The sequence below is a fragment of the Scomber japonicus genome, chromosome 3, assembly GCF_027409825.1.
Source record: "Scomber japonicus isolate fScoJap1 chromosome 3, fScoJap1.pri, whole genome shotgun sequence".
Classification (NCBI taxonomy): domain Eukaryota; kingdom Metazoa; phylum Chordata; class Actinopteri; order Scombriformes; family Scombridae; genus Scomber; species Scomber japonicus.
The window spans coordinates 19,292,220-19,319,887 of NC_070580.1; the positions used below are offsets into that span (position 1 = coordinate 19,292,220).

At 40.2% G+C, this 27,668-nt stretch overlaps 3 protein-coding genes across 4 annotated transcripts; 2 read left to right on the top strand and 1 right to left on the bottom strand.

Moving 5' to 3' along the window:
• The first annotated feature begins 2,149 nt into the window (after nucleotides 1-2,149).
• On the top strand, nucleotides 2,150-7,026 carry cdkn1a (cyclin-dependent kinase inhibitor 1A). Of its 2 annotated transcripts, none has more exons than XM_053316676.1 (3): nucleotides 2,150-2,227; nucleotides 4,935-5,397; nucleotides 5,488-7,026. In XM_053316676.1, the coding sequence occupies exons 2-3, from the start codon at nucleotides 4,944-4,946 to the stop codon at nucleotides 5,541-5,543; spliced, it is 510 nt and encodes a 169-aa protein (XP_053172651.1). In that variant the 5' UTR covers nucleotides 2,150-2,227; nucleotides 4,935-4,943; the 3' UTR covers nucleotides 5,544-7,026. The 2 variants fall into 2 exon arrangements, with proteins under 2 accessions (XP_053172651.1, XP_053172650.1); XM_053316675.1 differs by lacking the exon at nucleotides 2,150-2,227 and adding an exon at nucleotides 4,541-4,574.
• Nucleotides 7,027-10,910: 3,884 nt separating this feature from the next.
• On the top strand, nucleotides 10,911-14,751 carry tmcc2 (transmembrane and coiled-coil domain family 2). The gene is made up of 5 exons (XM_053315512.1): nucleotides 10,911-10,982; nucleotides 12,092-12,487; nucleotides 12,803-13,419; nucleotides 13,874-14,009; nucleotides 14,452-14,751. The coding sequence occupies exons 1-5, from the start codon at nucleotides 10,911-10,913 to the stop codon at nucleotides 14,749-14,751; spliced, it is 1,521 nt and encodes a 506-aa protein (XP_053171487.1).
• A 3,807-nt stretch (nucleotides 14,752-18,558) lies between these two features.
• On the bottom strand, nucleotides 18,559-23,868 carry usp49 (ubiquitin specific peptidase 49). The gene is made up of 6 exons (XM_053316684.1): nucleotides 23,759-23,868; nucleotides 22,187-23,658; nucleotides 21,363-21,570; nucleotides 20,164-20,272; nucleotides 19,822-20,027; nucleotides 18,559-19,744 (listed from the first exon to the last, which is right to left on the bottom strand). The coding sequence occupies exons 2-6, from the start codon at nucleotides 23,591-23,593 to the stop codon at nucleotides 19,641-19,643; spliced, it is 2,034 nt and encodes a 677-aa protein (XP_053172659.1). The 5' UTR covers nucleotides 23,594-23,658; nucleotides 23,759-23,868; the 3' UTR covers nucleotides 18,559-19,640.
• Nucleotides 23,869-27,668: the final 3,800 nt, after the last annotated feature.

A 27,668-nucleotide genomic window follows, 5' to 3' on the forward strand; every position in this document is an offset into this window, starting at 1 on the left:
CATGCATCTTGAATGAGTGTGCCTTTATTACAAATGACCAACCATTAACAGATGAAAACCTTCAGTATGAAGAAAGTTACACATTGAAAATAGGCTGGCTTTACGGACAATCAAAAGGTAGAAGTTCCTTACACATCATTAGAATGCTTCCTCAAAAAAATCTAAAAACAAAACAACAAAAAACTGGCTTTTACACAATGAAAATGAGAAACTATCACTATGTCAAACTACACAGTGACAAAACCCAAAGCTCTGGTGAACTTAACAGGAATGCAGGGTTTGACTGGTTTAGGACTGACGAATCAGACGACTCATACTTATCTACACACCTGCTCCATGTGTTTGAAATGGATTGTTATTGTTGTTGTCAAAAATGCCAAATGACCTGATGGTCATGTAGACATCCATCATATGAAACGGCAAAGCCTGTACAACCGGCAATGTAGGGGTGTTTGTTTGAGCTGCACAAATACAATTTTGAAATATTACATCAGTATTTCTATTTTCTGTAGCTCCAGTACATTTCAGAGAGAAATCATGTTTATTTTACTCCACTACATTTAGAGCTTTATAACATGAATATGTTTACATATCATCTAGTAAAACAGTATATAATGCATTGTTATAAATTCACCAATCCATCAATATATAAAGTAGTTAAAAGGACCTACAGATTTCACATGAATGCATTAGTAATGATAATCTAATAATAGTGTATTACTTAGATTATTATATTTAAATGAGCTTTAAAGCATCAACTTTTACTTAATTGTATTTATTTAAAGAAAGATAGCAATACCATGGTGTAAAGCCCTGCATTTTAAAGTGTACTTATATAAAGCTACAGTATACAGTACCACCAGCAGAATATACTGAAAGTAGCTAAATAAAAGTAGTCAATATGCAAACTGTGCATACATTATTAAATATTTGATTACACAACTATTATTATTATTAAATACAATATTTCCCTCTCAAATATAATGGAGTAAAAATATTAATTAATTAATTAAATAAATAAAAACCCTATAGATAAGTGAAAGTACTACTAAGATTTGACTTTAAGGACAATACTTGAATAGATGAAAAGACTATAAGGACAATACTTGAATAGATAAAAATGGACCTGTATTCTTGAAACCATGCTTACCACCCATACATGACTAGGCAAATAAAGAGTTACAACAGTAAAAATAACAACTTGGCACAAGCTAGAGAAATCCATTCTAATTCCTTTTAGAGTTAGAATAAATAAGTGCTTTTCAAACTTTTTCACATGGAGGAACTCTTAATTTACACAAATTAGATCAAATTAGCACCCACTTGGTAAGATTTTTTGCCTTCAGACGTTTTATTACCCTCTGAAACCCCCTCAAGGACCCTTGGGGACACCAGGACGCGGTATTTTTTTTCCCTAGGAGGGCGAAGTCATGTCCCGCCCTACTCTTCCTCTGATTGGCTTACCCTGACATACTTACCGTAACCACAACCTATCTCACTCTCAACCAACAGAGCAGAGAAAGGCTGGTCATGACTCCGCCATCCTAGGGGAAAAAATGGTTCCCGGGACCTAGAGTGCCTATAGGCACCCATAGACTGTATAAAAGCATGGACCCCACTTTGACATCGACTCACATCCGTGGGTAAAAAAAAAAAAAAAAAAAAAGGCTTCCGGAATTACATTTTTTTCCTAGAACTGCATGTCATGGCCCGCCCCCTCTGCCTGTGTATGGTCACTATTAGGGTAAAAAATGTTGAAATCAGCCAATCAGAGACAGAGTAAGGCGGGCCGGGAAAACTCATAGGGAAAGCTCTGACATGCGGGACTCAAACCCATGTTCAAACCTCACTGCGAGGCGGGGACAGATGAGTTGCTGGGAAGGCCACAGCTGGAAACTTTCACGTGTGCTCGTGTGTTTACCGGGTCAAATCCACGTGTGTGAGCGAGGAGACCCGCCTCTTGCACGAGAGGAGGGTCCCCGCCCACCGTAGTTGATAAAAGTTTAGTCTGTGCGTGTGTGTGAGAATACTTGGAGAAACTATCAAGCAGTCCCGTTTGTCGCATCAATTCACTGACCTGGAGGACGAAGACAGTTTTTACACCAGAGCTGGACTGAAATCTGAAAATCTATAAAAGCAACAAGGATTCAAAAACCCGGTCGCTTTCATTCATCAAGTCTGAAATACGGTTTTTTTTGCATTGAGTGGACTGCAACTGAATCAAAATGTAAGTAAAATTAATGTTTTAAAGACATGTTTGCATTAGATGAGTCGATTCAGTGTTTTTGTAGTTTGTAAACAACTCTAAATAGCTGTCAGGTAATGTAGTAGCTTGTAATATATGCAATACTATATCATATTAAACTGTTTAAAAAAAGAAGTAAAAACAGCCAACAAATGACATTTTTAAGTAACTTTTTAGCTTCCTAACTACGACCTAAAATCATACAATCACACCACACGATGCGTTTATACATCAGCTCTCCAGTTTTTAATTTTCTCTGTTAGAGTATCTAAACTCTCAGAGGCTTCGTGTAAAGTTATTTTTGTATGAGTGTGTGTTGTGTGTTGATGAGGAAGGAGGACAGCCAAGCTCCAGTGACAGCCCAGTTTGCACTTGACTGGGAGACACGAGCCCTGGGCTCACGTGGAGTCGTAGTAAACTGGGCAGGGTCTACTCTAGAGCCCGAGCCGGTGTTTCAGCCGCACATGTTGCAGTTTCTCCCGCCACAGCCTTGAATCACTCCTCCCTGCCCCGCCCAGCTCTCTGCCGTCACATCCCGTTAAGTGGAGAATGAAAAAAGAAAAAGAGGAGGAGAGGGGATTCATGTTGTGACTCAGCACTGCCCATCCCTCAACCCAAAAAAAATTAATAAATAAGTAAATAAATAATTACATCTTTTTACTCCACTTAATCCAAAATAGAGTAGAATTAATTTATTTTTTAATCAAATTTAATACATTTTCTCCTAATCTGAGGAGCCTCACCTGACCTAGGTCTACAGTTATGTAACTATGGGTGGGGAGGTCACAGTGAAACGTGATGAAGTCATCAAAAAGTACATTTGTCTTATATGACAATAATTTGATTGTTAACTTTTTTCTCAAAATATCTCTTGAGGTTCCTCAAGGGGCCCCAGACCCCATTTAGTAAAGTGACAGAACCTCAGACGGTCAGGGTCATGTGTGACTTTGAGTTTTGACTTTGACAAGTCATTTTAAATGTACAGATATTAAACTATACTAATTCCATGTATTAATTCCTGTAATAAATAGTAACAACCACATACAAATAATATGAATACACTATCTGTGTCTTATGCTTAATAATATTATAATGATGAACAGATAAAAGGCGTGTTGGTTTATCTCAGCTGTTTTCAAATTGAAAGATGGATTTGACATCAGTGTGAAATAAGACAAATATCTGCTCCTATCATAATAACCCATCTCCTTCACATGTAGTTTTATCACTAAAAATGTTTTCAAACAAGAATTGTAATATTTGTCCTCAGATTTATCACTACTTCCATGACAAAACTGATGAATTTAGTTGTAATAAGTATTAGTCTATAAGTAATCACAGACAAATGTAAGTTGTTTCCTGAGGAACGTGACAAGTGTGTCTGAGCTGAAAATGAATGGACAGCACCAGAATCCTGGAGAACTGCCACATTACTCAGACTAGGCGACTTCACTCTGCCGTGTGGCCAAGTCACACAATGTAACCAGACAAACAACTAGGAATCTCATTATATGTAAAATATTATGACAATAAAGCTTTCTAAACAAATATAAATACATTTGTAGAATAACTTTACTGTAAAGCTAAGTTTTAGTGTGCCTGACTGATAATGTGGCTGATAAATGAACAGCTTGTTATTTGTACATTGTCATGTTTGCTTCTTCTACCCAGCTTCTGTTTAAAACCAGAGCAGTTTCAGTACTAACATTAGATAAAATATTATCTATTTAATCACTAATAGCAAACTTCATTAGTGTCGCTAATATTATTAGGACTCTAATTATAATGACCTCTCCTGTCCTGCACTGCTTTAGCGGGATAATTAGGCAGGGCTGGGACAGCTTTCTCTTGATTGTTCCTTGAAATGGGAATCCTGCCCAGCCCTTCCCGGATGACCATAATGACTTATTATTCTCCAGAGACACAGCTGATTCCTTCCTGTAGCTTTTACAGTAAAGTGCTGTGACCGTTTAACCCTTACACAAATACATTAGTATCTGAATGTTGCCCTGATGAAAGATTTCATCACTGAATGTAGAAGTCTAAAATACTCCCCCTGTTAGATCTCTGAATTAGTCTGTATATTATGAGCCTCATGACTGTCTGTAGATGGGCTAACGAGGCCACCTGCTGGTGACTCTGTGTTCTGCCAGTGATCTCACTTGTGCCAAGGACTTGTCCGTACATGTCTGTCTGAGATTATGTCTAGGCATGTACCAGTAGGAGGACTCAGTGAGTCACTGGCTATCTTATAAATAGCTCCCCAGCCACATCAGTCTGATATGCTCTTTAACTCTCGCAGAGGGAACTTAAACTGGTCTGAACAATGGTGAGGCTGATTTCTACTTTAAAAATTGAGGCGTAAACTAATAGATGATACTGTAAATGCTTTGTGTGTCGAGTTTGTTAAATAATAAATGCCACGGGAGCTGTGGCATTTATTAGAGTGCATCTTTTTGCATTTAAAACAACACCTCAGCAGCTTTTCACAATTTTGAAGAATAGCTTCTCTTTTAAAAATATTTTATCTGTCAAAATGTTAAGCGTTGCTGTCTGTGTGAATGTTTTGTTGAGTTTGATATGGAGCTGTATTATTGATTGGAGTGAATATTTGTGTAACTGTAAAACTCTTCAAGCAGCCTTTTCCCAAATAACCTCTGTTCCTCCCTGTTCTTGTGTGTCTTTACAGTGTAGAACAATGGCTACTCACAAGCGGATCCTGAGCACCCTGAGCACCCTGAGAAATGGCCCCACGCGGCGAAACCTATTCGGTCCCGTTGACCGAGAGCAGCTGCAGGTGGAGTACCAGGCTTCGATTCGCAAAGACCTGGAGGAGGCTTCACAGCGCTGGGGTTTCGACTTCATCTCGGATAAGCCTCTGGAGAGCAGCGATTTCCAGTGGGAGGGTGTCCCAGGTACCAAGGTGCCACTGCTCTACAGATCCTGTATGTTTGATCAGGAACAGGTGGAAAGTCAGAGGGCAGCAGATGTGAAGGTTTCCCCTAAAGGAAGAAAAGTGGCCCCACCACATAATGAAAAGGAGAACATCCCACTCAGCCCACGAAGATGTTCACTCAAGTTGGAAAACGTTGAGAAAACACCTCAGAAAACAGGGAACACAGCACTCAAGAGGAAACAGACTAACCTTACAGGTATGTATACAGTTGTTCTAATTGTGAATGAGTAGAGTTGCGATTTCACTTGGATTTGCTCGCTAAATATCCCCTTCTTTATCCCTACAGATTTCTATCAGGCTAAAAGGAGAGTAGTTGGGATGCCGCGCAAATCTGGCGAGTGATTTCTGCTGCAGTTTACTGAAACAGTGCCAACCACACAAACACAGTACAACACTCAGGAATACAACGTTCTGCACAGACTGCACGGTCACTCACCAGGAGGTCACACCCTGTGAATCAAAAACAGAAGGGACCTCTGCTACATCAGGCATCATTACTATAAAGGTTAATTAGGGTACTGTATTCACTCTGATGGGATTGGTGTTTTCCCATGTGGGAAGAAGGGGGACATCTGAGCAGAGAAGATTAACGGTAATCTCTCGAATCGGTGGATTTATACTCTTTTGGATCAAGGGGATGCCAAAGTGTCAACTCACATTTCCTACTGTACATTCCACAATGCTGAAAACACGGGGTCGTCTGTGCGTCTGGACATCTCCGTTCTGTAGAAACCCTGTGTCACTTGCAGTGCAGGGATACCGTGGATGAATATTTTACACTTGAAACACTTGACATGTCGGTTAAAAATCATTTTGTCTTGTGTGAGAAAATGGTAGAGAATGGATGAAGCCCTTTGGCTCCTTTGTTGAATCCACTGTTGTTATTGATGTTTTTTTACAGTGTTTTTTTCTATGTGTATCATGAGGGCTAGGAGTCATCTTAAAGTCTTTTTTTTTTACAAGCACTTCTTGTCCAAAGTGTATTATACTATATATCCAGATGTACAATCATGTTTTATGTACCAACATGTGCTCATATGAAAATGCTTGAAGAGTGCATGCAGTTGCTTTGCTTAGATTATGAAAAGACAGAAGTGCCATCATGTCATCTGCCAGCCCTACCATCCACTGCACTTTGATCGATTTTCAAAGCAGATCTCCACAAGTACCCTGTCCACACTCTGACGTGTATCTCACCGGATTGTAGGTTAGAAGTGTAGCACAAGGTCTTTGAAACACTTAGAAAAACATGTATATTTAGATTTATATATCAGAGATTTATCTATAGAGTTTAATACAGCACTATTAAGTAGCATAACCATCAAAAAATATTGCAGTATTGCACATAAAAATGTTCAATGGTGTACTCTAACACCCAGTATCAAGAGCCTTTAAGGAATTTAATTTTGTTAATTTGAAGCTTCATAAAAGACAATCAGTCAAAAGTGACAAACGTATTAAGCTAAAGCAAAGTGCTTTATTCTTTTCTATTTGAAAGCATACTACAATTTAACTGTCAGTGTGTTATTATCTGCCTCAAAACAAACTGTATTTTTCTTTATGACACTTATTTTATTTCTATGTTGGCAAATCCTGCTGCTATGGGTAATCTGAATGGGTGTTAAACAAGGTCACCGTCACTCTAATCCTAATGATCTGACATGCAAAGCTAAGCGAATCACAGCATTACCCCAAACGATGAATGCACTTCTGTTTTTAGATGCTTATGCACAGGTGGGTCATATTTGTTCTATGTCAAAAGCTACAAATGAAAGTTCTATCCTTATTTATTGTAAATACTATGCCTTATGTTAATTTAGTTGTTTTGTTTAATTATTATGAGAATTCCTAATTCCAATAAAATGTTAAAAGAAAGTTTCCTGTGAAAGTCTTGGTTCATTGTTTGATCACTTTTGTACGTGTGTGTGTGCGCGTGTTTTTCTATCATTAAGGGAACCAATGTAAGTCAAAAACCAGCATTTTGGGGACATTTCTGTGTTGGGAGGTCCTCACAACCTCAAAGCATAATTTTAAGGTTAAGACTTGGTTTTAAAGTTAAGATTAGGATTGGGTTTAGGTTCAGTTTAGGGTAAGGGTGGGTTTAAGCCTTTAGTTGTGATAGTTAGGGTTAAGGTAGGGGGCTAGGGAATGCACTTTGTCAACAACTGTCCTCAAAAGGATATAAAGATGAACGTGTGTGTGTGAAAGAGAAAGAGAAGAGAAGCATGAATAAACTGATCAGTTAGTATATGAAGTAGTCATCAAGATTCATTTTAGTTTTTAATTAAAATACAATAGCACTTTTTCACAGGCTGAAGGTTTCTAATATGTGAATATAAACTTAGTGGTTTACCAGCAGCAGTGATGAAAGAATGATTCAAATCTACAGAAGTAAAATAAGCAGTACCACAAAGTACCACAAATGTTACCTAAAAGTGCAACATCAATCTATACTGTAACAAATCTATGTAAAAGTACTCATCATACAGACCAAGTGGGGCCACTGTCAGCGTTGTATTATTACTGATGCACTAACATATAATTTAATCTTGTAATTAGATCATATGTGCTCATCTGCTTCCTACTTTTATTTATTTATTTATTTTAAACTACTGGAGAATTTTTACCATAGCTCATTTGAGTCACTGTTCTCTAATGCTTGATTTTATACATGTATAAATGTAGTGGATTAAAAAGTACAATATTTGCCTCTGAAAAGAAAGAAAGAAAGAAAGAGTAGAATTACAAAGTGGCATAAAATGGAAGTAGTCAAATAAAATACAAGTGCCTGCTTGAGTAAATTGGCAGTAATTTAGTTGCATCTGGATGGCAGCCAGTCAACAGATGCCAAAGTAATGTGACACCTACTTACTTTCAGCCACCTAAATTCAGGACCAGTTGTAATCAAGACAGAGGATTATGTGCTGCGAATCAGTAGTGTTGGCTTTCGAATTGGGTCAGTAGTAACACCTAAAATCTCACAAGTAGACTGGCTTGGGGTCTGGATACTGATGGGTTATAAACATGAATGATTCGTGGTGAAATATTTCTTTATGTTGCAGTGTTCAGTGGAGAGTTAAACTTACACACACTGGACTTTGACCGCTCTTGACGACCCTGTACATTTGCCCACATATATGTACATCACTCACCTCTGTACCATTTGTACTCAGTATGCTAAATACAATTGTCCTTAAGTGTGTGTTCAGGGCAACACCCAGTTTTGAGTGTGTGGTTTTTGTGTAACATTACTTCTGTTCAGCCTGAGCTGTGAAGAATCACAGAATCACAGAAAGCTTGTTTGAAGAAAATTAAGATTAATAGGAGTGTGGCATGAAAGAAATTCCAGGTTATCAATTGGATGATTTAAAATAACAATCCATTAATAAATATGAGATCAAATTTTTGTAGTAATTATCTAAGGCTTTTTATCCTTAAACATCCACTTGAGTTAAGGTAAGTGTCTAAGTACACAGAATCACTCAATTAAAGTAGAAATACCTCAAAATTGTACTTAAATGTTTAAGTACAATTTTGAGGTATTTCTACTTTAATTGAGTGATTCTATTTAATTTGTGTTCTTTCAACTTCATATTTCTACTCCACTTTATTTCAGAAGGAAACATGTACTTTTTATTTTCACTGCATTTCTTTGCTGATTAAGGTCAACTGACAGGTTATAGATTAAACTACCCAACAGTACATGAAGTTAAAATGAGCTCCAGCTTCAACAGCAAAATGCTTCTTGTACATTAATGCATTATTAATAATAATGAAGTATAATATAGATTAGCAATATAGTATTACATTGGGCATATCAAGTCAAGTCATTTTATTTATTAGTTATCTCACAGCACTTTTCATATAGAGCAGACCAAGGTTGTAGTCTTTAGTTTACAGCGGCCGAGTACTCCCTCAGAATCTGGCTGTAGTTGGGCAGCCATCTACCTTGATTAGTTGGGTTGAGAGACACAGAGATGTACAGCAACAACAATAACAACTATAATAATAGAAATAGGACTAATAATAATAATGAATGTGTCTACACCACAAATACTTTTACTATAAGTTCATTTTATTGACAATACTGTTTTATTTTCACTTCCACCAATACACCAATATATTTTTTTAATGCCACACCCTCCAGTGTTTTTTTTTTTTTTCTATTTTCAATTATTTCAGGTTTGCCTCTGATTACATGTTGATGACAGATTGTTTTCATGTCTGGTTGGTATTCCTCCACATACACACATACTAACACACAAGCCAGCTCAAAGAGAGATCTGAAGTCCTGATTTGCTCCATCAGGCTTCAGCCGTTGTGACACCACACTCATCCTTTCTTTGTGAGAAGCAGCAAAGGGAAATTAAGAGAGCGAGTGAGTGTTCAGACAAGACTGTGTACTTTGGCAGAACATCACTGCAGCCCCATACTGGGTGTATGTGTTTGTATTGGGGGTTTCGTTAGGGAGTGAAGAGGGGGCCCTTGCTGGTCTCCTCCCCTCTCTGTTCAGGCCTCAGCAGCACAGAGGCACCTGCACGCCTGCGCTAAGCTCTCCCACCCCACCCCCTCCACCCATTTCCCTCCATCATCTGCCCCTTAGCTCTCACATCCATTATAGGGCAGGACAGCTAGCATTTGCATTTAGACTGAGAGAGAGAGAGAGAGAGCAGTGAAAGAGAGGGAGGAGGAAGGAGCATACGACACAAACGAGAGAGAGAGAGAGAGAGAGAGAGAGAGAGAGAGAGAGAGTGAGAGAGAGTAACTAGATCAGAGCACGGGAGAGAGAGAGAGAGAGAGAGAGAGAAAGAGTAAATAGATCAGAGCACCGGAGAGAGAGAGAGCGAGCGAGCGAGAGAGAGAGAGAGAAAGAGGGAGTGGGAGGCTGCAGATATCGATGGCATTACCGATGGAGCATTAGGATCCGGTGAGGTGATAGTCCGCCAGACAACGGCTGAGGGTAAAGATATTTGAGGGGGTGGGGGGGGGGGGTCCCTCCTCGGTGAGCACAGGGGGAGGAGGAGGAGGGAGGAGGAGGAGGATGGGCCTCGAACACAGACTTGCAATGGCACTACAAAAATTGGATTAAAGCAGTATGGTAACGTTTCTAATTTAATTTATCGCTGTGCTGCTTGTGTCTCATCCTCATGTGTCCGCATCCACGCTTGTTGGCATCCATCGGCCGTCTCTTCATGCGCTGTGTCCCGCAGAGTTGAACCGCGCACAGGCATATCCTGTGAGTCCTCTCGTTTCTGTGCCATACACATCTGTCATCATCTTCATCATCCTCATATCTGCCCCGCTTCTCTCCCTACGTCCAGCAGCCTTGATTCATCACCCTGTGCGTTTCTTAAAAAAAAATATATAAAATGCACCTTTAGATTGGGGAATCAGCCATTGCTGTACGCTGCTGTGTCTTGTTTTTGTTGTCTGTCTTCATCCCCTCATCGCTTATAGCTGCTGCATAAGCATCTCACTGTGTCTGACAAGACAGATCAGGGAACGATTAACCACCAGGGACTGCAGTCATCTGTTTTTTCCCCTCTCCATTACGATGCGATTGTAACCTACTTTGTTGTCGCTCTCTGATCTGAACTGATTCATATAATGGCACAGGGAGCTACAGTACAGTGTGCGCTCATCATTGTCACACTGTCATGCAAACACTAACACTAATAAATCCTTGAGAAATTAGAGCAGCGCGATGGGATGTTTGGTGTCATGTGTCTGTCTGAGCTCGTGTTTGCAGGGTCTGATTACAGTGTTTTGACGTCAGGCAGGGTGGTCATTAACAAACCCACCATCTGCCAAGCTAGACATAAAATATAGTAGTGACCAGGGGATCCCCTCATGCATCAATATGCCAGCAGGGGCCTGGTTATTTCAATGGATCATAGTTTTAGAGTCCAGACTGATCCAGATAGCACAAGAACTGATTTCTATCTTTATATAATGAATATTTACACACAATAGTGCATTTTTACATACACAATCCTCATTATCATTACCATCTTTGTGATTAAGGTGCTTTAAAATAATTAGCTTGTGGTGAAGATGAGTGTCTGAGGCTCAGCTGGGCAGGAAGCAGCATAATTATGTATCATCTAATTAATGCATGATGGCCTTTCTGTGTATTCTCTGATGCCTCCACCAAATCAATTATAGGCATTACCATCAGCAGTGGAAAGTAACAAACCGCAAGTTATTTTATGTGCTTGTTTTGTTTTTTCTTAATGCAATCAGTGATTGTACTTTGGCTTGAGAGGATATATGATAAGAGCTTCTGGATAATTTGCAAAAAGACTCTTTCCTCTGAGTTCTGAGAATAAGATTTTGGTAGATTTTGTAATGAGTATATCAACTTTTCCCTTGAAAATACTGCATTAGTTTGTTAATGGAATATTTCATCCTCATGTTTGTTGAATTGTTTATCTGTAGTCACATTTCACATTCACACACAAATCACAAATCATGTTCAGCTGACCTGCTGTGCTCGGAAGAAAAGGCTCTTTGTGTTACACTAGCAAGTAAATGAAACAAGTTAATTACAAGTGTATCAACTGAACACTTTGTTGACAGTATTTTCCCTGTAATTACCTCCAAATGGTCAAGTTCTTTTCAGGAAATCACAGATTCTTAAAATAAAGTGATACTGATATTTGATATATTGCATAGCTATTTTTAAAAAGACAAAAATAATCAGTTATTCAGGACGCCACACTGGTTCTTTCACAGTGCCAGATTCATCTCCAAAATAACCTCCTTTGCAGTTTCATTTGAGTAATGTGTCATTTTATTTGAGTAAAGTCATGTTAACAGCACTTCATCTGGAGTAATTGCAATACTCTTTCCGCTCCTAATTACCTCCCCCTGCACTCTCGTCCCCTCAGCTGGACAAGAGCGAGGTGGCAACTCTAGGCGTACCCTCCACCACCAGCCATGGAGGTTCTGACAGTAACATCAGTACGGACGGAGCTGGGGCAGCATCTGGGGTCATGGCAGGGGGTGCAGAATGTTCAATGGCCGTCGAGCCACAGAGGACGCGTGTCGCTCTTGAGCACCTGCAGCAGAAGATCCTGAAGGTCACCGAGCAGATTCGTGTGGAGCAGGAGGCCCGTGACGAAAACGTTGCAGAGTACCTGAAGTTGGCCCACAACGCAGACAAACAGCAGGCGTCCAGGATCAAGCAGGTGTTTGAGAAGAAGAACCAGAAGTCGGCACAGACCATTGCACACTTGCACAAAAAATTGGAGCACTATCACAAGAAGCTAAAGGAGATAGAACAGGTAAGTGTGTCTGTGCAGCTAGTTTATAACTATGGTGATATCTTTATGTGGACTGTTTTGAATAATTATTTCATTATTGACTCAAACAAGGGCTCTGTCTTTGTGAGGATAGTTGTGTCCACATTTAGACTGATGATTCTCATCTCCTGACACTTATTTAAACCAATACATCATCCCGTGTCTCACCTAACTCTCTACAGGGCCTGCTTTCCTTATCTATCTTCCTAAAGTTCTCTCCTTTAAACCTAATCACCTCTCTCCCACCTTTGAGATCCTCCACTTCTCTGCTTCCTCATTTCTCTTCCCTCTCTGCAGAATGGACCAGCCCGGCAGCCTAAGGATGTCCTGCGGGACATGCAGCAAGGATTAAAAGACGTAGGAGCAAATGTTCGTGCCGGTATAAGTGGTTTTGGAGGTGGAGTAGTCGAAGGGGTCAAAGGTGGAGTGTCTGCATTCACTCACAAAGCCGTGGTCTCCAAGCCAAGAGAGTTTGCCAGTCTCATCAGGAACAAATTTGGCAGCGCAGATAACATCGCTCACCTAAAGGATACACTCGAGGACGGAGTCGGGGGCCACTCTGACGACACTCCCACACCCCGTGCCCTTAGTGGAAGTGCCACTCTGGTCTCAAGCCCAAAGTACGGTAGTGACGACGAGTGCTCAAGCGCCACGTCAGTTTCTGGAGCAGGCAGTAACTCTGGTGGGGCTGGGGGAGGAGTGGGGATTTTAGGGCCAACAATGGGGAGTCCCAGAATGGATGGGCACCACCACCACCACCATCATGTGCACAGCTCCTGGGACTCTCTACTTGAGGGCCTGCAGGAGATCAAAGCCAGCCAGGTGCACATGGAGGACGCTATTGAGGACATGAAGGGCCAGCTACAGAGCGATTACTCTTACATGACACAGTGCCTGCAAGAAGAAAGATACAGGTACAGATCCCCCTAAAATACAGACAGTTACAAGCTGTGCAAAGCAGTTATGTACAGTATAGTCCTCACAATATAAAACAGGACCAAGGCTTTAAGACCCAAACCCATTTGTTCCTACTGAAGATCTCATTTGCTAAAATACCTGGGTACTGCAATTTTATGCAAATTTTGCTTGAACAGCATGAAATAATGCATTTGGTGTGGTACTGTTAGTTGTGAATTTGGTGTACTACTAAGTATTTATGGTATCAGGACAGTATGTGTGTGAACGCCTCAAAATACACTAAAGTGCTTGTGCTCATTGTAATAAAGGAACATGTCAGCTAGTGACTCGTTGATATGTTTTTTAATTGTTTTTGGACAACAATAAAGGTAAATTTATATCTATGTAGAAGTTGAATTCTGTATTTTTTATTATAAGGATCCTTGTGTGTGTTTTGTTTGGTATATTCAGGTATGAACGACTTGAAGAGCAGCTGAATGACTTAACAGAGCTGCACCAGAATGAGATGACCAACCTTAAACAGGAACTCGCCAGCATGGAGGAAAAAGTGGCGTACCAGTCCTATGAGAGAGCAAGAGACATTCAGGTAAAATAAAACTACATTATTGGAGTCATTTTTATTCAGATTATATTTATATATATTTAAAAGACTGACTTTAGGTATTATTTATTTAGAGTTTAACATTTAAAAATTCTGCTGGATTGTGTGTGTGTGATTTAATCCTTATTTGATCCTGATTGGTGTCTGGAAGTACATGACATCATGACATGTTCCAACAAAGCCTAAACCTAACCCACTTTGAATTGTCAGAAGAGCTCAGACAAACCACAAATTAAAAAACACAAAATCTCTGATGTGAAATAATCAAAACTCTCTTAACTTGGGAAGAAAAAAGCAGATTAATGTTGGGCCCTATCCTCACAGTAAGAAGCTGATTGAGAAACTATGTTTTCAGGGTCTTTAATTGAAGCTACTGAAGTAATAAATCAGCTTCGGTGTGTCTGGGTCTCTGGGTTTGTATATACAGGAAGCTGTGGAGTCTTGCCTGACCCGCATCACCAAGCTGGAGCTGCAGCAGCAACAGCAGCAGGTGGTGCAGCTGGAGGGAGTGGAGAACGCCAACGCTCGAGCTCTGCTGGGTAAACTCATCAACGTCATCCTAGCGCTCATGGCCGTGCTGCTGGTCTTCGTCTCCACCCTGGCCAACTTCATCACCCCGCTGATGAAGACCCGAGCCCGGGTCGCCGCCACGGTCATGCTGACATTGCTGCTGTTCATCCTGTGGAAGCAGTGGGACTTTGTGGAGCCATGGCTGCTGCCAAGCTGAGCTCCTTAAAAGACTCCAGAGGGACCAGAGCAGAGAATCAGAAGCTGGTTTCAACTCCGCCAACACCACTAAGGATTCAGACTGAAATAGAACGAGAGCCACTGCACTTTTTCCAGGCTGGAGGGACTACACATGGCACTTTTGCTTGAGGACTAGGCAGGAGCATTAAGAGGCATTTACAGTGACAAAGAACTGAAATTTCTCTGCTTGCCAAGCGACAAATGACATCACCCCATCTCACCCAATCTACTGGTGTTGATGACCAATCATATACTGCATTGCTGTCACCAAAAACTTTCTTGCAAGAAATCTTTGGATCGTCTTTTTCTATACTTATTTATGATACACCAATTACAAGGACCAGAGCAACTTCTAGAGACTGTAAAATGCTGATCATGTTTGCTGTAACCTTCATGTTGAAGCTAGAAAATATTTGAGAGGAAAAGTTTTTTTTCATGAATGTTATGTACTCATGCATGTTCTCATATGTGCACTGAGATGCATCTAGCCGGCATGAGTTAAAATTTCATTAATGACAAAGTGAATCTTAACTGTCATTTTGTTGTCAGAAATACAGTACAGATATGTTTGATGTATCTCAGCTCAGTGTCATTCCTGGTCTGCTTCACAACCCGGTCTGGTGTTGAAGCAGTGATGGTTTTAGACATGTTTCTCTCTGTTCTTTTCTCATTTTTTCTCAAGTCAAATTAATTCTTTTCAAAGGTTAAATTCATCATAATTCCACTCTGTAAAATCTGTTCATAAATGCTATTTCCACAATTGTAGAACTGCTTCTACCCACAGTGTCAAATTAACTGGCATGTCAAATTTTATCAAAGTTTATATCCAGTTTGCAAAAAATAATTATTGCTGTTTTACTAAACAATGTAAGAAATAAATGATTTCTTATATTAGGCTGATTTTGATGACATGTTTATCTTTATTTACTTAGACACAACTTTTTGATTGATGTTTTTAGACAGTTGCGTCTTCCATAACATAAAACTGTAAATAATGGCCACATTTTTAGTAAAGCACCCTTTATAAAGTGTCTATAAATTGTAACTAATGACTGTATTAATAGTTAATAAATTGTTTACCAAAGCTACGGTAAGTTATAAGACATTACTAAGGAATCTAAACCAGAATTTCTTTATTAACAATGGATTTATTTATAGATTACCAACATTTATTTCACAACCTGCCAACCGAAATTGTACTTTTATTCATGTTTTATAATTACTTTATGAAGCATTAGTAAATGATTTATTACTATTATTGATGAATTGGAAGACCTCATTGGACCCTTTGAAAGGGGTTCCTTACTAGAGAGCAGTACTGAAAGAATAATAATAAAGTAAATTGAAACTGTTCACAGATTCATTTTTTAGGATAAAATAATGATAAAATAACTGAAAACTAAACACAAATAATATATTTAAGTAAATACATCAACATGAATATGCATGACCACTGCTCTTTGAAATAGAAACGCATTAAACTTTAAGTGCATCTGATCAAGTTTAATTCCAAATGACGTAAAAAGTACATTTATAATGATGTTTATTGTAGTGTTTCATCTGGTTTCGCCTTAGATTTCCTTTTTTGGCAAAAGAACAATCTATACATTTTTAGTCCTGACAGAAAGTTTAGCTAAGGACACAATGCTATTTTTGTGCTTATACACTTTAAATGTTCTTATGTCATTTTTGCTAAATGGTGGACACTGCAGCTACAAACAATGATAGGGGATAAGGCTAAATGCCCACAACTAAAATGCTAAGTCATTGTAACAGTAGCAGAGAAGAGTCAGCAACTGACTCTATACAGCAGTAATTACCTTGAGTTTGGTCCTGAGCCACCTTAAGCATTTTGAATTTTAATGCATAGAAAGATGACTCTAAATTTGTAAATGGAAGAATGTGTTTACACAGTCTTACTTTAAAGATAAGAGCAGTCCCGTAGTAGAAATGAATAAAATCTTAACGCAATACTTTGTGGTTTATGTTACACGCTCCATTTGTTGTTTCTTCATATGTTTCCTATCAAATACATTCAGGATTTGTGGGTTCAGATTAACAATATGGAAAAAACCCTCATCATGGACCATCAATGTTAAATGGGAATGTGGGACGAGTTTACTGCAGTGTGGAGAAATAATCTTCAGAGATTATTTACATTTAATGCCCTCTCATCAGCCACGTCTTCGTTTGTACCAGATTACATTTATTCTAGGTTTCAAATCTTTGAGACAGCATTAGAAGCAGAATTAATAGGAGGCCTCAGATCAACTGTGGATCCATCTACTAATCCTGTGGATTATTTCAGTTCTACTTTACAGTGTCCGTCTCAGTTATGAAGCTGAATTTGTTAAGTAAAAAAAAAAGATTGATTCAATTTATGTAACCAATTTTAATTGACACAGATGTTGCGAGTGAAGTGATATACGAAACGCTCACAACCTGAATGGACTTTTCTGACATTTTGATGAAGTGATTACAAACTGAGATATAATGACGTTAATTGACGTAAATTTAGAGAAATTGTGGATTTTTAAATGAACACACAAACAAAAAATTTCAAATTTGTTGTCTTTTTAATAATTACTGTCAGGCAAAACCCATAAGACCATTACATTTATGACAGGTATTCTTACAGTACAAGACAGAACTCAAGGGGATCAGAGCCAGTGGCATGGCCACACCTGACCACTAAAAAGTAAGACATTCATCGTCATTAGATTGTTCAAACTTTTACAGAGTTCACAAGTGTATTTTGCATTTGACTCGTATCAAACACAACAGTTTTTCTTGATTACCTAGCAAATTCTAAAGACCTTGATAGAAACAGCAGAGTAGAAAAAAAAACATTGTATTACAAGCAGAATAATTCCTGATTTTATCTTAATTTCCTGTCAAGATGCAAGATGTACAATATATTGCTTTCAGGTGCTAAACTCAAAATGGGTATCCCACATCTCCCAAAATCACATTCTTCAGTATCGCAGTCTGCCCTTTCAGTCATTCTGATGTCCTGCAGGTAGAACACAGCTGCACTGTGTTTGACCCCAGCTCAGACTAGTCTAACCGTTAAACCACAGGGGGAGCTGCCGTTTAAAGACGTTACAGGAGCTAAAAGATGAACAATCACAAAGATAGGACCAACGATATTAGCCCCTCCTCAAAAGTGCAGCTTCCATCACTTGTCGTCAATCAAGTGTCTGAAACTCAAACTTTTTGCTTCTTTTCATGGAAGTGAAACATAGAGTGACTACAAAAGAAACTAAAACAAAACACAAACTAGTCCTGTTCACTGGGAACACACCAAGGCCTCATGCCTAAGACACAGTATCCAGTCACAGCAGTACAGATGAGGAGAGGACATGGTGAAGTACAAATGACATAGGGATGAGTATTAAAAGTTTCCATAACTGACATTTCACGATAATAAAAAAGCTGAACAAGAAGCAACACAGAGTCTGAACTTTAGTCTCTTATTCCACAAGATTCCTGTCAAAGGGGAATTATTCAATGGTGTTGAAAGATGTAGCTTTCATAATATTTAGTGCACTGGGATCTAGAGGTGTAATGGTACATGTATTCATCCTGGACCATCATGGTACAGATGTCACGGTTCAGTGCATGCAGTAATACAAAGAATATGTGGAAGCTTCTAGTTTAAGAATCTGTCTTATTCTGTCATGTGGAACGATAATTGAAGAGCACAAGTTCCACCCGGAAAGTTTTGGCAGCGCACCACTTAGCTGTAGGATGCTCATCATGGATGTATGCTATTCTTTCACTTCGCCTTTGAGTGACGCTGAAATAAGACATATTTATATATATATGTAAAACATTTGATTTATGACATGGTCTGACGGCATGTGATCAAGAAAAGTTTATTTAAAAAGTACTGCAAAGAAAGTAGTGGTTTGGTCCCTCTGATATATTATTATATATGACATCATTAGATTATTACTAATAATACTGAAGCATCAGTGTTAGAGCAGCATGTTACTGTTGTAGCTGCTGGACTTGGAGCTAGTTTCAACTACTTTATATACAGTTTGACCATAAATCAGCATATTCAGCTGTCAGCAGGTATCCTGACTCCCTGCAGGAATCAGAAACAGTTTCAGTGGTAGTTTGGCCCAATGAGCCGTTGTCGGATGAACGAATTTACTACATTTCGCTTTTCCCCTGCTGTGCTGAAATTGAACCGAACCGTGACCCCAAAACTGAGGTTCAAACTTAACTGTGAATTTTGTGTACCGTTACACCCCTATTGGGATCAAGTGTTAGCTTTAAAACACACATTAAGATTGAGATCATCTCTGAGAGTAAAATGCTCCAAACTCCAGAGTCCGTGTTGCCCTTCAATGTAAAATGCTGTCTCAGGAGAGCGCCTGGTTGTTTCCAGACTCAACACACACTAGCCTGATTGTTTTTAAAAAACATGGACACACAACTTGGTGTTCAGCAGGACAGGGTCGGACCTACTGCCACAGCCTTCAGGCCATAAACCAATATACTGGTTCCACAGGCTGAGAAACCTGTGGCCTCATTTATGAAAAGGTTTGCCATTTGTTTTTAACCTAAAATCAAATCCACAAAAAATGATTTCAAATTCACCAATTCTTTCAATTTATCCTGGAAAAATGACTATCTATGCCATAATTTTCATCTTTCTCATTTGGATTAAGCTGCTAAATTTTTTTTTGTTACACCTTGGCTCATGATTGTGGTTGTCCTACTGCCCTCATTGCCATCTTTTTTTAGTAAATCATTTCAAAGTGATTGTTTAATGACATCTGGGAAAACATCAGAGAACATTTTCATAAATGCAGCCCTAAGTTTCCATGCACAGGTCGACATCACAGCGAGAGGTACCTAGTTAGACCTCTGGGTATAGAAGAGAATATAGGCCTGAGTGTTGCACACTTCCTCCACACTGCAAACCTTCATCTCAGAGTCATTACAGTGGACCCAGAAACCTGAGGACAAAAAGAAAGGTAAATATACGACAGTGAATGCATGCACTTAATTACAGGCCTTCATAGGTCATTCTCACCTCCTTCTGTATTGTAGCAGTATGCGGTGTAGTGCCCTGAGCCAAAGCCTTTACCATGATGCATAACAACAGCAGACAGATCGTAGGTGTAGCCTCCTCTGTGGACAGAGTGACCTGAGCCTGTGCAGCAGTAGGGTTTGATGTTCAGAACCTGGTCAAAGGCCACATGGACGCCGATCTTCTCCCTATGGTTCCTCCCCGACCACCTGCCGTACAACAGGGACCAGTGAGTCACAGGCTTCATGATAAATATGTTGGCTTCTTTAGAAAACACTCTGTTTTAAGTCAGAAAAAACATGAACAAAGCTGTAATTAAAAATGTTTCAAATACTACAAACTTGCCTGAAGCGTTTGAGGTGCAGCCGTAGAACCTGAGGTAAACGGTAGATCAGAAGCTGCTTACATGCCTCTGACAGAACTAAGGGCTTGTGGGATGTTTTCCGTCTTTTTTCTGTCAGACCACAAAAGACACGAGATGGTAAATTATTTCACAGACCAATTAAAATACATATTATTGATGTGAGGCTTTTTGACAAGCTTTCTTACAATACACCAGACTTTGTGAACACTTAAAGAAAACCTTTTGTGTGAGTTTCCATAGCTGCTGCCAGCCTAGTTTTCAAGTGACTGTCTCCTCCAAGGCTGTTCAACAGTGAGCTAACACTGTGCACTTCACCAGTAAGTCACTGGTCCAGTCTCAATGTCCCCCCTAAAGCTAAAGCTCTGAACCCTCAGGGACTTAATTGACATCACCCAGCAACCCTACATTTAACGTCACAACACTATGAACTGTGGGTAATTCCCTCAGGCAAAGTCTGCAGATGTGCAGACAGAAACAGAAAGTGTGCATAAAGGGCTCAAACAGTCTGAGAGGAAGCATTCATGCTCATGGTGATTTGACAGTGGGACAGGCATAAGCCCTCACGGACTTAGCAGAAATGTGCCTCAAAATCTGAGAGTTCATGAGTGTGGACATGGTGATTGGACCATTGTCCTCAGTCCCTGCTTGTCATCTGCTGAGGAGATGAACAGAAGTGTTGGCCCGCTGCTGGAGGCTCTGCCTCTCAGTCACTGAATTAATGTTTCCAACTGCAGCCTCCCAATTAAGAACATTTTTTAATTTTTAAAAAGTGGAACTGCATTAAAAAAACTTTAAAGACAAATTAAATCAAATGAAAACTTTACATTCATGCTGTTCAGACGGAGCTTCTCTTGGCACTAATGACTTTCACAGTCAAAGTCCAATTTCCTTTTCAGAAGGAACTAAATTAGCATAAGTATGTGCAATGTTTTCAACACATTATTGAGAAAGCTGTATGTTGGAGTACGAGGCTTATTCAGAATGAATCAGTCAAATCTGGTGCATCTAAATTATTCTGAATTGCTGGAAGACGTCCTGAATTTGTTCATAATTAATTCCAATTTTTCAATCTGAAATTCTTCTACAGAAGGCAACTCTTAACAACAGAGGAATTAAGAAATCTGGCATGTTTTCAAAACTTGGTGGCTTTGCATTACATTGCACTAAACATTGTACTAACTGTTGCAGTGGTTGCAGGCGTAGATGCTGCCTTCAAGAGCCTCCATCTCTGTAAACTTGGACAGCATCTCAGTGAGGGTGCAGCTGCGCTGGTAAGCTGTGGAGCCAGAGCCTTTGTCTATGCTGTGGTATCGCTCTGGAAACTCCAAAGACAAATCCCAGAATGGCTCCACTGTGTTAGACTTGTGCTTACAGGACAAACAGGTCACCTAAAAAGTGCACAAAGACAGGAAAAAACTTCACTTTTCATACAATAAAGAACACGTCAGGACTCAAACACTCCAGTTTAAAGTTGTTTTGTTCCTTCTTGATGAAAATGATGGATCTCTATTCTGCAAAGACAATTCGTGTTCTGGTTTATTTTAAGTCTTTTACATACAAAAAGCAGTACAATTACTACTGTAGTTGTGGAGAAATAATACAAGACAGTGTTAAATATTTCATTATAATGATTACTCACATGCAACATCTGCCTGATTTTCTTGTATTTGTACCCCTACTTACATTCCTCTTGTACATTTTCCTCAAGACTGAAACTTAAAGAATGCTTTTAAAAATAAATTATTTTTGAGTAACTCTACATTGTCCAGAAAATCATATTCAAACTATGTAGACAAGTGTAGAAAGAAAAGCCAGTCTGTGCTTATAACAATATCATTTTTTCATTGCATTAACCAATTATTGTTGTTTTGTGAAATACATTTTTAAAAACACTTTCTGATATAAAGTACTCCACATCAAACATTTCAGACTGTGATGATCTAGGCTGAGATAATCATACTTTAAACATTTGTATATCAGCAGGCTGTAAGTGTCCGGTCTCACCTGGCTGAGTAGCTGCCCATGAAAGATGGTGTTCAGAACCTTTAGCACTTGCTTGGACAGTTTCCTCTTTGTGATGGGGATAACTATCCTGCGTTTGGACCCCTCTGTGTCCAGCTCCTGCTGCACCTTGTCCAGCAGCTCACACAGGAACTCCTGGGCATCCTGCTGGTCATAACCACGGAAAGCTGGGATGAGGTTCCACACAGAGTGCAGCATGGCAAAGGGAGATACCAAAGACCACCGGCCTGACCACATGACCCTGAAAAGTGTATGCAACTCATGGCACAGAGACATCTGCTGGCGGGTGGAGCAGCGAGGCTCCTTGGGCTGGACCAGCTCGGCAGCCTGCGAGGAAGGTGGGGTACTTTCTTTTTTGCCCACAGGTAAATTCCAACTGCCTGCCTTCCCCATGCGTCCGAGAGGGCATCCTGACAGTGCTGTGTTACCACTGCTGACTACACCTCCTGCCACCCCCTTCACTCCTTGGGAGTGATTGGTCTTGGCCAGCAGCTCCTCAGTCTCACACAGGTCCAAAGTGAGAAAACACTCCCTGAATTTCTGCAGGTGGCTCAGCACTTGCAATATAGAGTTCATGTAGCATGTGTTCCCCAAATTGCGGAGACCAGTGACACCTGGAGCGAGTCTCCGGCGTGTTACCGTGTGACTGGAGTAGTATCGCCTCAGTTTAGCAGCTCTGCCATTCTGAGGAGCCTTACGGGACAAGGTTAGTAGGGAAGGCTTCTTGGAAGGAGGAGGTAGGCGTTCTGGAGGGTCGCGAAATTTGCGAGGAATGAGTGTGATGGTTGAACGTGGCGCCTGAGTAAGAAGCCTCGCACTCTTTCTGGGGGGGACATTGCCAAGCTCTTCCATGAGTCTCCTTTTTACCTCTTTCTTTTGTCGTCTAGCTTCCTCAAGTTTCTCTTTCCGCTGATCCTGCAGCTCCTCATGTTTGTCCATCCACCTCTGAAACATCTTCCCAAGGAGGGTTTTCCTCCTGTGACGCAAGGCCAGCTGCATGGCTGGCTGTGGTCCTCCTTCCCCAAACCAGGGGGTGCACTCCCCCCCAGTCGAGGAGCGCAGCGAGCGTCTACCTGGGCTCCTAACAGTAGAGAGTGCCCCTCTGAGGAGTTTGAGGTCTCCCTCTGCATTGTCATTGAGTACATAGTCTCCACAGGCAAAGCAGAAGACATCCAGCTCGTGCACCTCCATCGCCAGTGGGTGGTGTGACTCCTGAAAGTGTTTCAGCGAGTGCTCCTCCATGAAACGTCCACAGGCCACGTGGGAGCACTTGAGGCAGGCCCACACTGAATCTGTGGTGCTGCAGTCCACACAGTGCCATTTCTGTGGATTGAGGATGGAATGGTCGTGGCCCAAACGAAGGCGCCCCACGTGCTTACAACGATCCATCTCTCCAGATACACATGTGGCCTCACTGATAGGACACACGTCCTGTAGCCGGGCAGCGACTCATTCTGAGGTGAGATTTACAGGAAAACATGAAATAAGATTAGCATATGATCATAGAATCGACTGAGTTGAATAGTCCGAGTAATGATGAAAATATATACTTACTGTAAAAGATGTTGGCTTGTTTGGGTTTGGGACAATACATTCTCACAAAGAACTCAACAGGAGTGTTCAGCCTTATCATCCATGTTGTCCGTCTCCACCGGCACTCAAAGGAACATTCTGGGAAAGAGAGATGAAATTAAATTAACGGTGCAGAATTGTCCTTAATTACAGTAAAAGCAGTCTCTTACGCTACTCTGTTCAATAATGAGACAGGACAGTATTAATTATCTACATATAATACAAATAACAGACATGCTCAGATGACAAAACTACACCTTTCATTCAATTGAATTAGTGCTCCAGAACAGCTGGACGGTGTAATATTAGATCCTTTACAGTAGGGAAAACATGTAAAAGAATTAAATAGAAAAGCTCAATCCAATTTTTTTGTTTTGTAATGTGAACTAGAGCCGCAACTGACGACTACTTTCATATCAAGTAATCTGCCAATTATTCTCTCAAATAACAGATTAGTTGCTGGTCCATAAAATGTCAGAAAGTGGTGTAAAAAATGTTCACTGTTTCCCACAGTCCAAGACAATGTCCTCAAATGTCTTGTTTTGTCCCGACCAACAGCCCAATGACCCCGAAATATTCAGCTTACTGTCATAGAAGAAAACATTCACATTTAAAAAGCTGGAATCAGAGAATTTGTACTTTCTTTCTCAAAAAATTACTGAAAGTGATTAATCGAATTGAACAACTAATTTAACTAATCTATTAATTGTTCCAGCTCTAATGCGATCTTCTCTAAAATTCTGCTCTGAAAATCTACTATTCGCATGATAGAAGCAATTTATTAAAAACTATAATCAACCCTGATTTTTACTTATGTGACTGAAAACAAAAAATCCATAGCAAAGAGCTACAGTAATAGTACACTGTGTGGAAAACTACTTGATGCATGTCAGATTGTGAGAGGATGGTTTTAGTTAAAGCCTATTACCCCCATATGTGCTTACGTTTTCTTCCTGGAGGTTTCCTTGTGTCTTAACAGAGATCTTGGGCAGAGGGGGATGCACCATTGATAATGTGGGCCCCTGAAGCCCATTGAGATATCGTGTGCAGCACTGGACTATGCAAATAGACTTGACTAGGAATTAGATAAGACAAAATCAGTTTCTATTTGGTGACAGAGATTATGTTCATACTGATCATCTGCATATGCAGCATCACGCATAATTTCATACGTGCTTATGTGATGTTATAGTGTCTCTATTGATACAACTCAGTATGCTCATTTCCATACAGACAATATTAAAAGCGTTTAAACGGCCTTAAATACAAGCAGAAATGTTGACATGAAGGAGAATGGCTTTCTGTCCATTTAAATGAGGTTAGCTTAAGTCAATTGTCTACACCACCACTACCTGCGCTGTCACTATTTTAGCTTTTTAAAATCTGTGTTCAAAATATATACTCCTCTACTTGCAGAACTGACAATTTAATGTAATGACGGCGTTAACTTGCAAACTAGTGCCACTGGTGCACAGCTGCATGCATCATTGTTTGTTGTGCTATTGAAGCTGCACACGTTAACCGACTATTTAACTACGCATCTGACGGTGATTAACACTAACGTTATTTCATCCCGACTCTTTCTGTCCTGTGTTTTTCACGCCTGTTGTCTCGTCCAACCTGGCTGGCTCTTATCGCCATGCTAAGCTAACTTATCCCACCGTCCCCATGTTGAAGCAGAACAAAGAGCAGTCAGAGAGCCACTCTCCAGGAACATCCAACAACTTTGTTGGTGTGAGGCAGCCCGGCGAGCACTAAGTTAGCTAACCCCGCTAGCCGCTAGCTCCAGCGGCTGGGCACCGGGCTAGCGTTAACGAGCTGGGTCTTACCGAATAACGTGAAGGCACTTTGTTAAAACACAAATAATACGCTTGGCACCGTGCAGCTACCGGTAATGTTCTTAGCTTGCAGCCTTAGCCACGGTAGCTCCGAGCTAACGCTGAGGACGATTGTTGTTAACGTTAACGGAGCAGCTTAGCGCGCTAACGGACTGCGCCGTTAACCGTTTCCAAACTCCCCGGTGACATTCATAACCGAGAGCCGGTTAATGAAGTGTCCGCTAACGCCGGGCCCTATCAGTGCTCGTCACTGCGTTTGTAACATCTGATAACGGGGAAAACTGTGTGCAACATTACCGTCGCCTGAGTCCGTCCATCCGGTTCACTCGGAGCCGCTTGTTGTCCTCCTCAGATTGAACCACCTCACTCTCGATCCGAGCCGAGACGCTGCTGCTCTCATTGGACTGAAGCTCAGCAGCAGCCCGGCGCTCATTGGCGGGATGGCGGAACAACAGGCAGCAGGATGGACCGTCCGTCCGTCCGTCTGTCTGTCCACCCACCGACCTACCGACCGAGGCCACATGGAACAATAACCGAGGCAAAGAGGACTAACCTACACCGAGCCCCTGACCCCGGTGTCCCCCACAGTGTTAGCCATGTGTCAGCTGGTCTGTGGTAATCTGATTTAAAATAACGCATCTGAGGATGTGTACCACTTAAGCACAAGCTCCTGGCTGCAGTGTATTAATCAATATCCGCATTCACCAAAGTTTTCACAAATGAAATCAAGTCAAGGGTTTTTGGGCCCTATTAAATGAAAGAGGGGCTTTGGGAGACCACCCCAGGACCATATCTTATAACCCCAATTGTCATATCAAGTCAATTATAAATCAGCATTCTATCACCTTGAAGCTCTGTCAAGTGGAAGAGCCTTGTTTCAAAATCTAGGCTTGTGTCACTGCAAATGATTGTTACTCAATTTAACAACTGAGTGAAATTTTTTTTTATTAATCCAGTAGGGCTACAGGTTGGAAAAACTTGCAAAGGGGATAGAAAGTTTTCAGGCTCTCATCTCGCCCAAATTAATCATGCTGTGATTTTAGGTTCAGACCTCATACTGCCATCTTTAGAAAAATAAATGTGTTCAGACCTTTGCTAATTTTTACCAGTTTATTCCACATTTCACCCCTGTGGATCCTCTCAGGCTCTGTCAAATATACTTTTAATATAGAGAACATTTTGACTTTGTGGAAGACCTTTTCAGATTCTTTGCTTAAATCACTTCAAGTCTGTCCCCATACAGCCTCATTTGGTGTAATGATTTACTTAAAATATATCTGAAGCTAATATGAAGCTTACAAATTAGTCATATTATGTAGATATCTTTCACCAATAGCTTTTTTAGTGTCAGAGTCCCTACTTCTGTTACTATACTTCCACTGCAGCTCAACAGGGAAACACAGAAAGATTGCTGAAAATGTGGCAGATATCCATTTAATGACCAACTAGTCCAAATCCTCATATAAGCTTTAGATAAACTTTCTGATGCATTTTTGCACAAAATGATTGTTTGGACACAGTGAATTTTGGCCCCATCGCATTTAAAGGGGATCCTTTAATAGTCATTATGACTATAGTCATTATGACTATTAAAGGCAGACAGAAAGAATGATTACAGTGTCTCTCTCAGTGTTCATATGGGCTTCTGACTGTTGTTTTAAGACAGACTTGAAAAACTGTGAACCTAACTGTTGGGTTAAAGTAGCAATAACACACTGTAAACACACTCTTTTACAAGTAAAAGTTCTTAGTTATGAGAAAAATAAACATTTATAGTAACAGAAATAAAAGGTATTAATTCAGTAGAATGGAGACTTTGAGTTTTACATCAGTGGATTACTATACTGTGGACATGATTTTAACTATTATGCACACCCATGGTTCACCCCTGCAGATGTTTTCCTGATTAAACCTCTTCAAAACTAATTAAACATAAGCCTAACACCTCATTAAAAGAGATCTAATATAACAACCCAATAGCAAAACTATAATAATGTAATTTTACTTGAAGCTAAAATGCAGCTACTGTAATTTCTCTTTAGGAAATTACAACC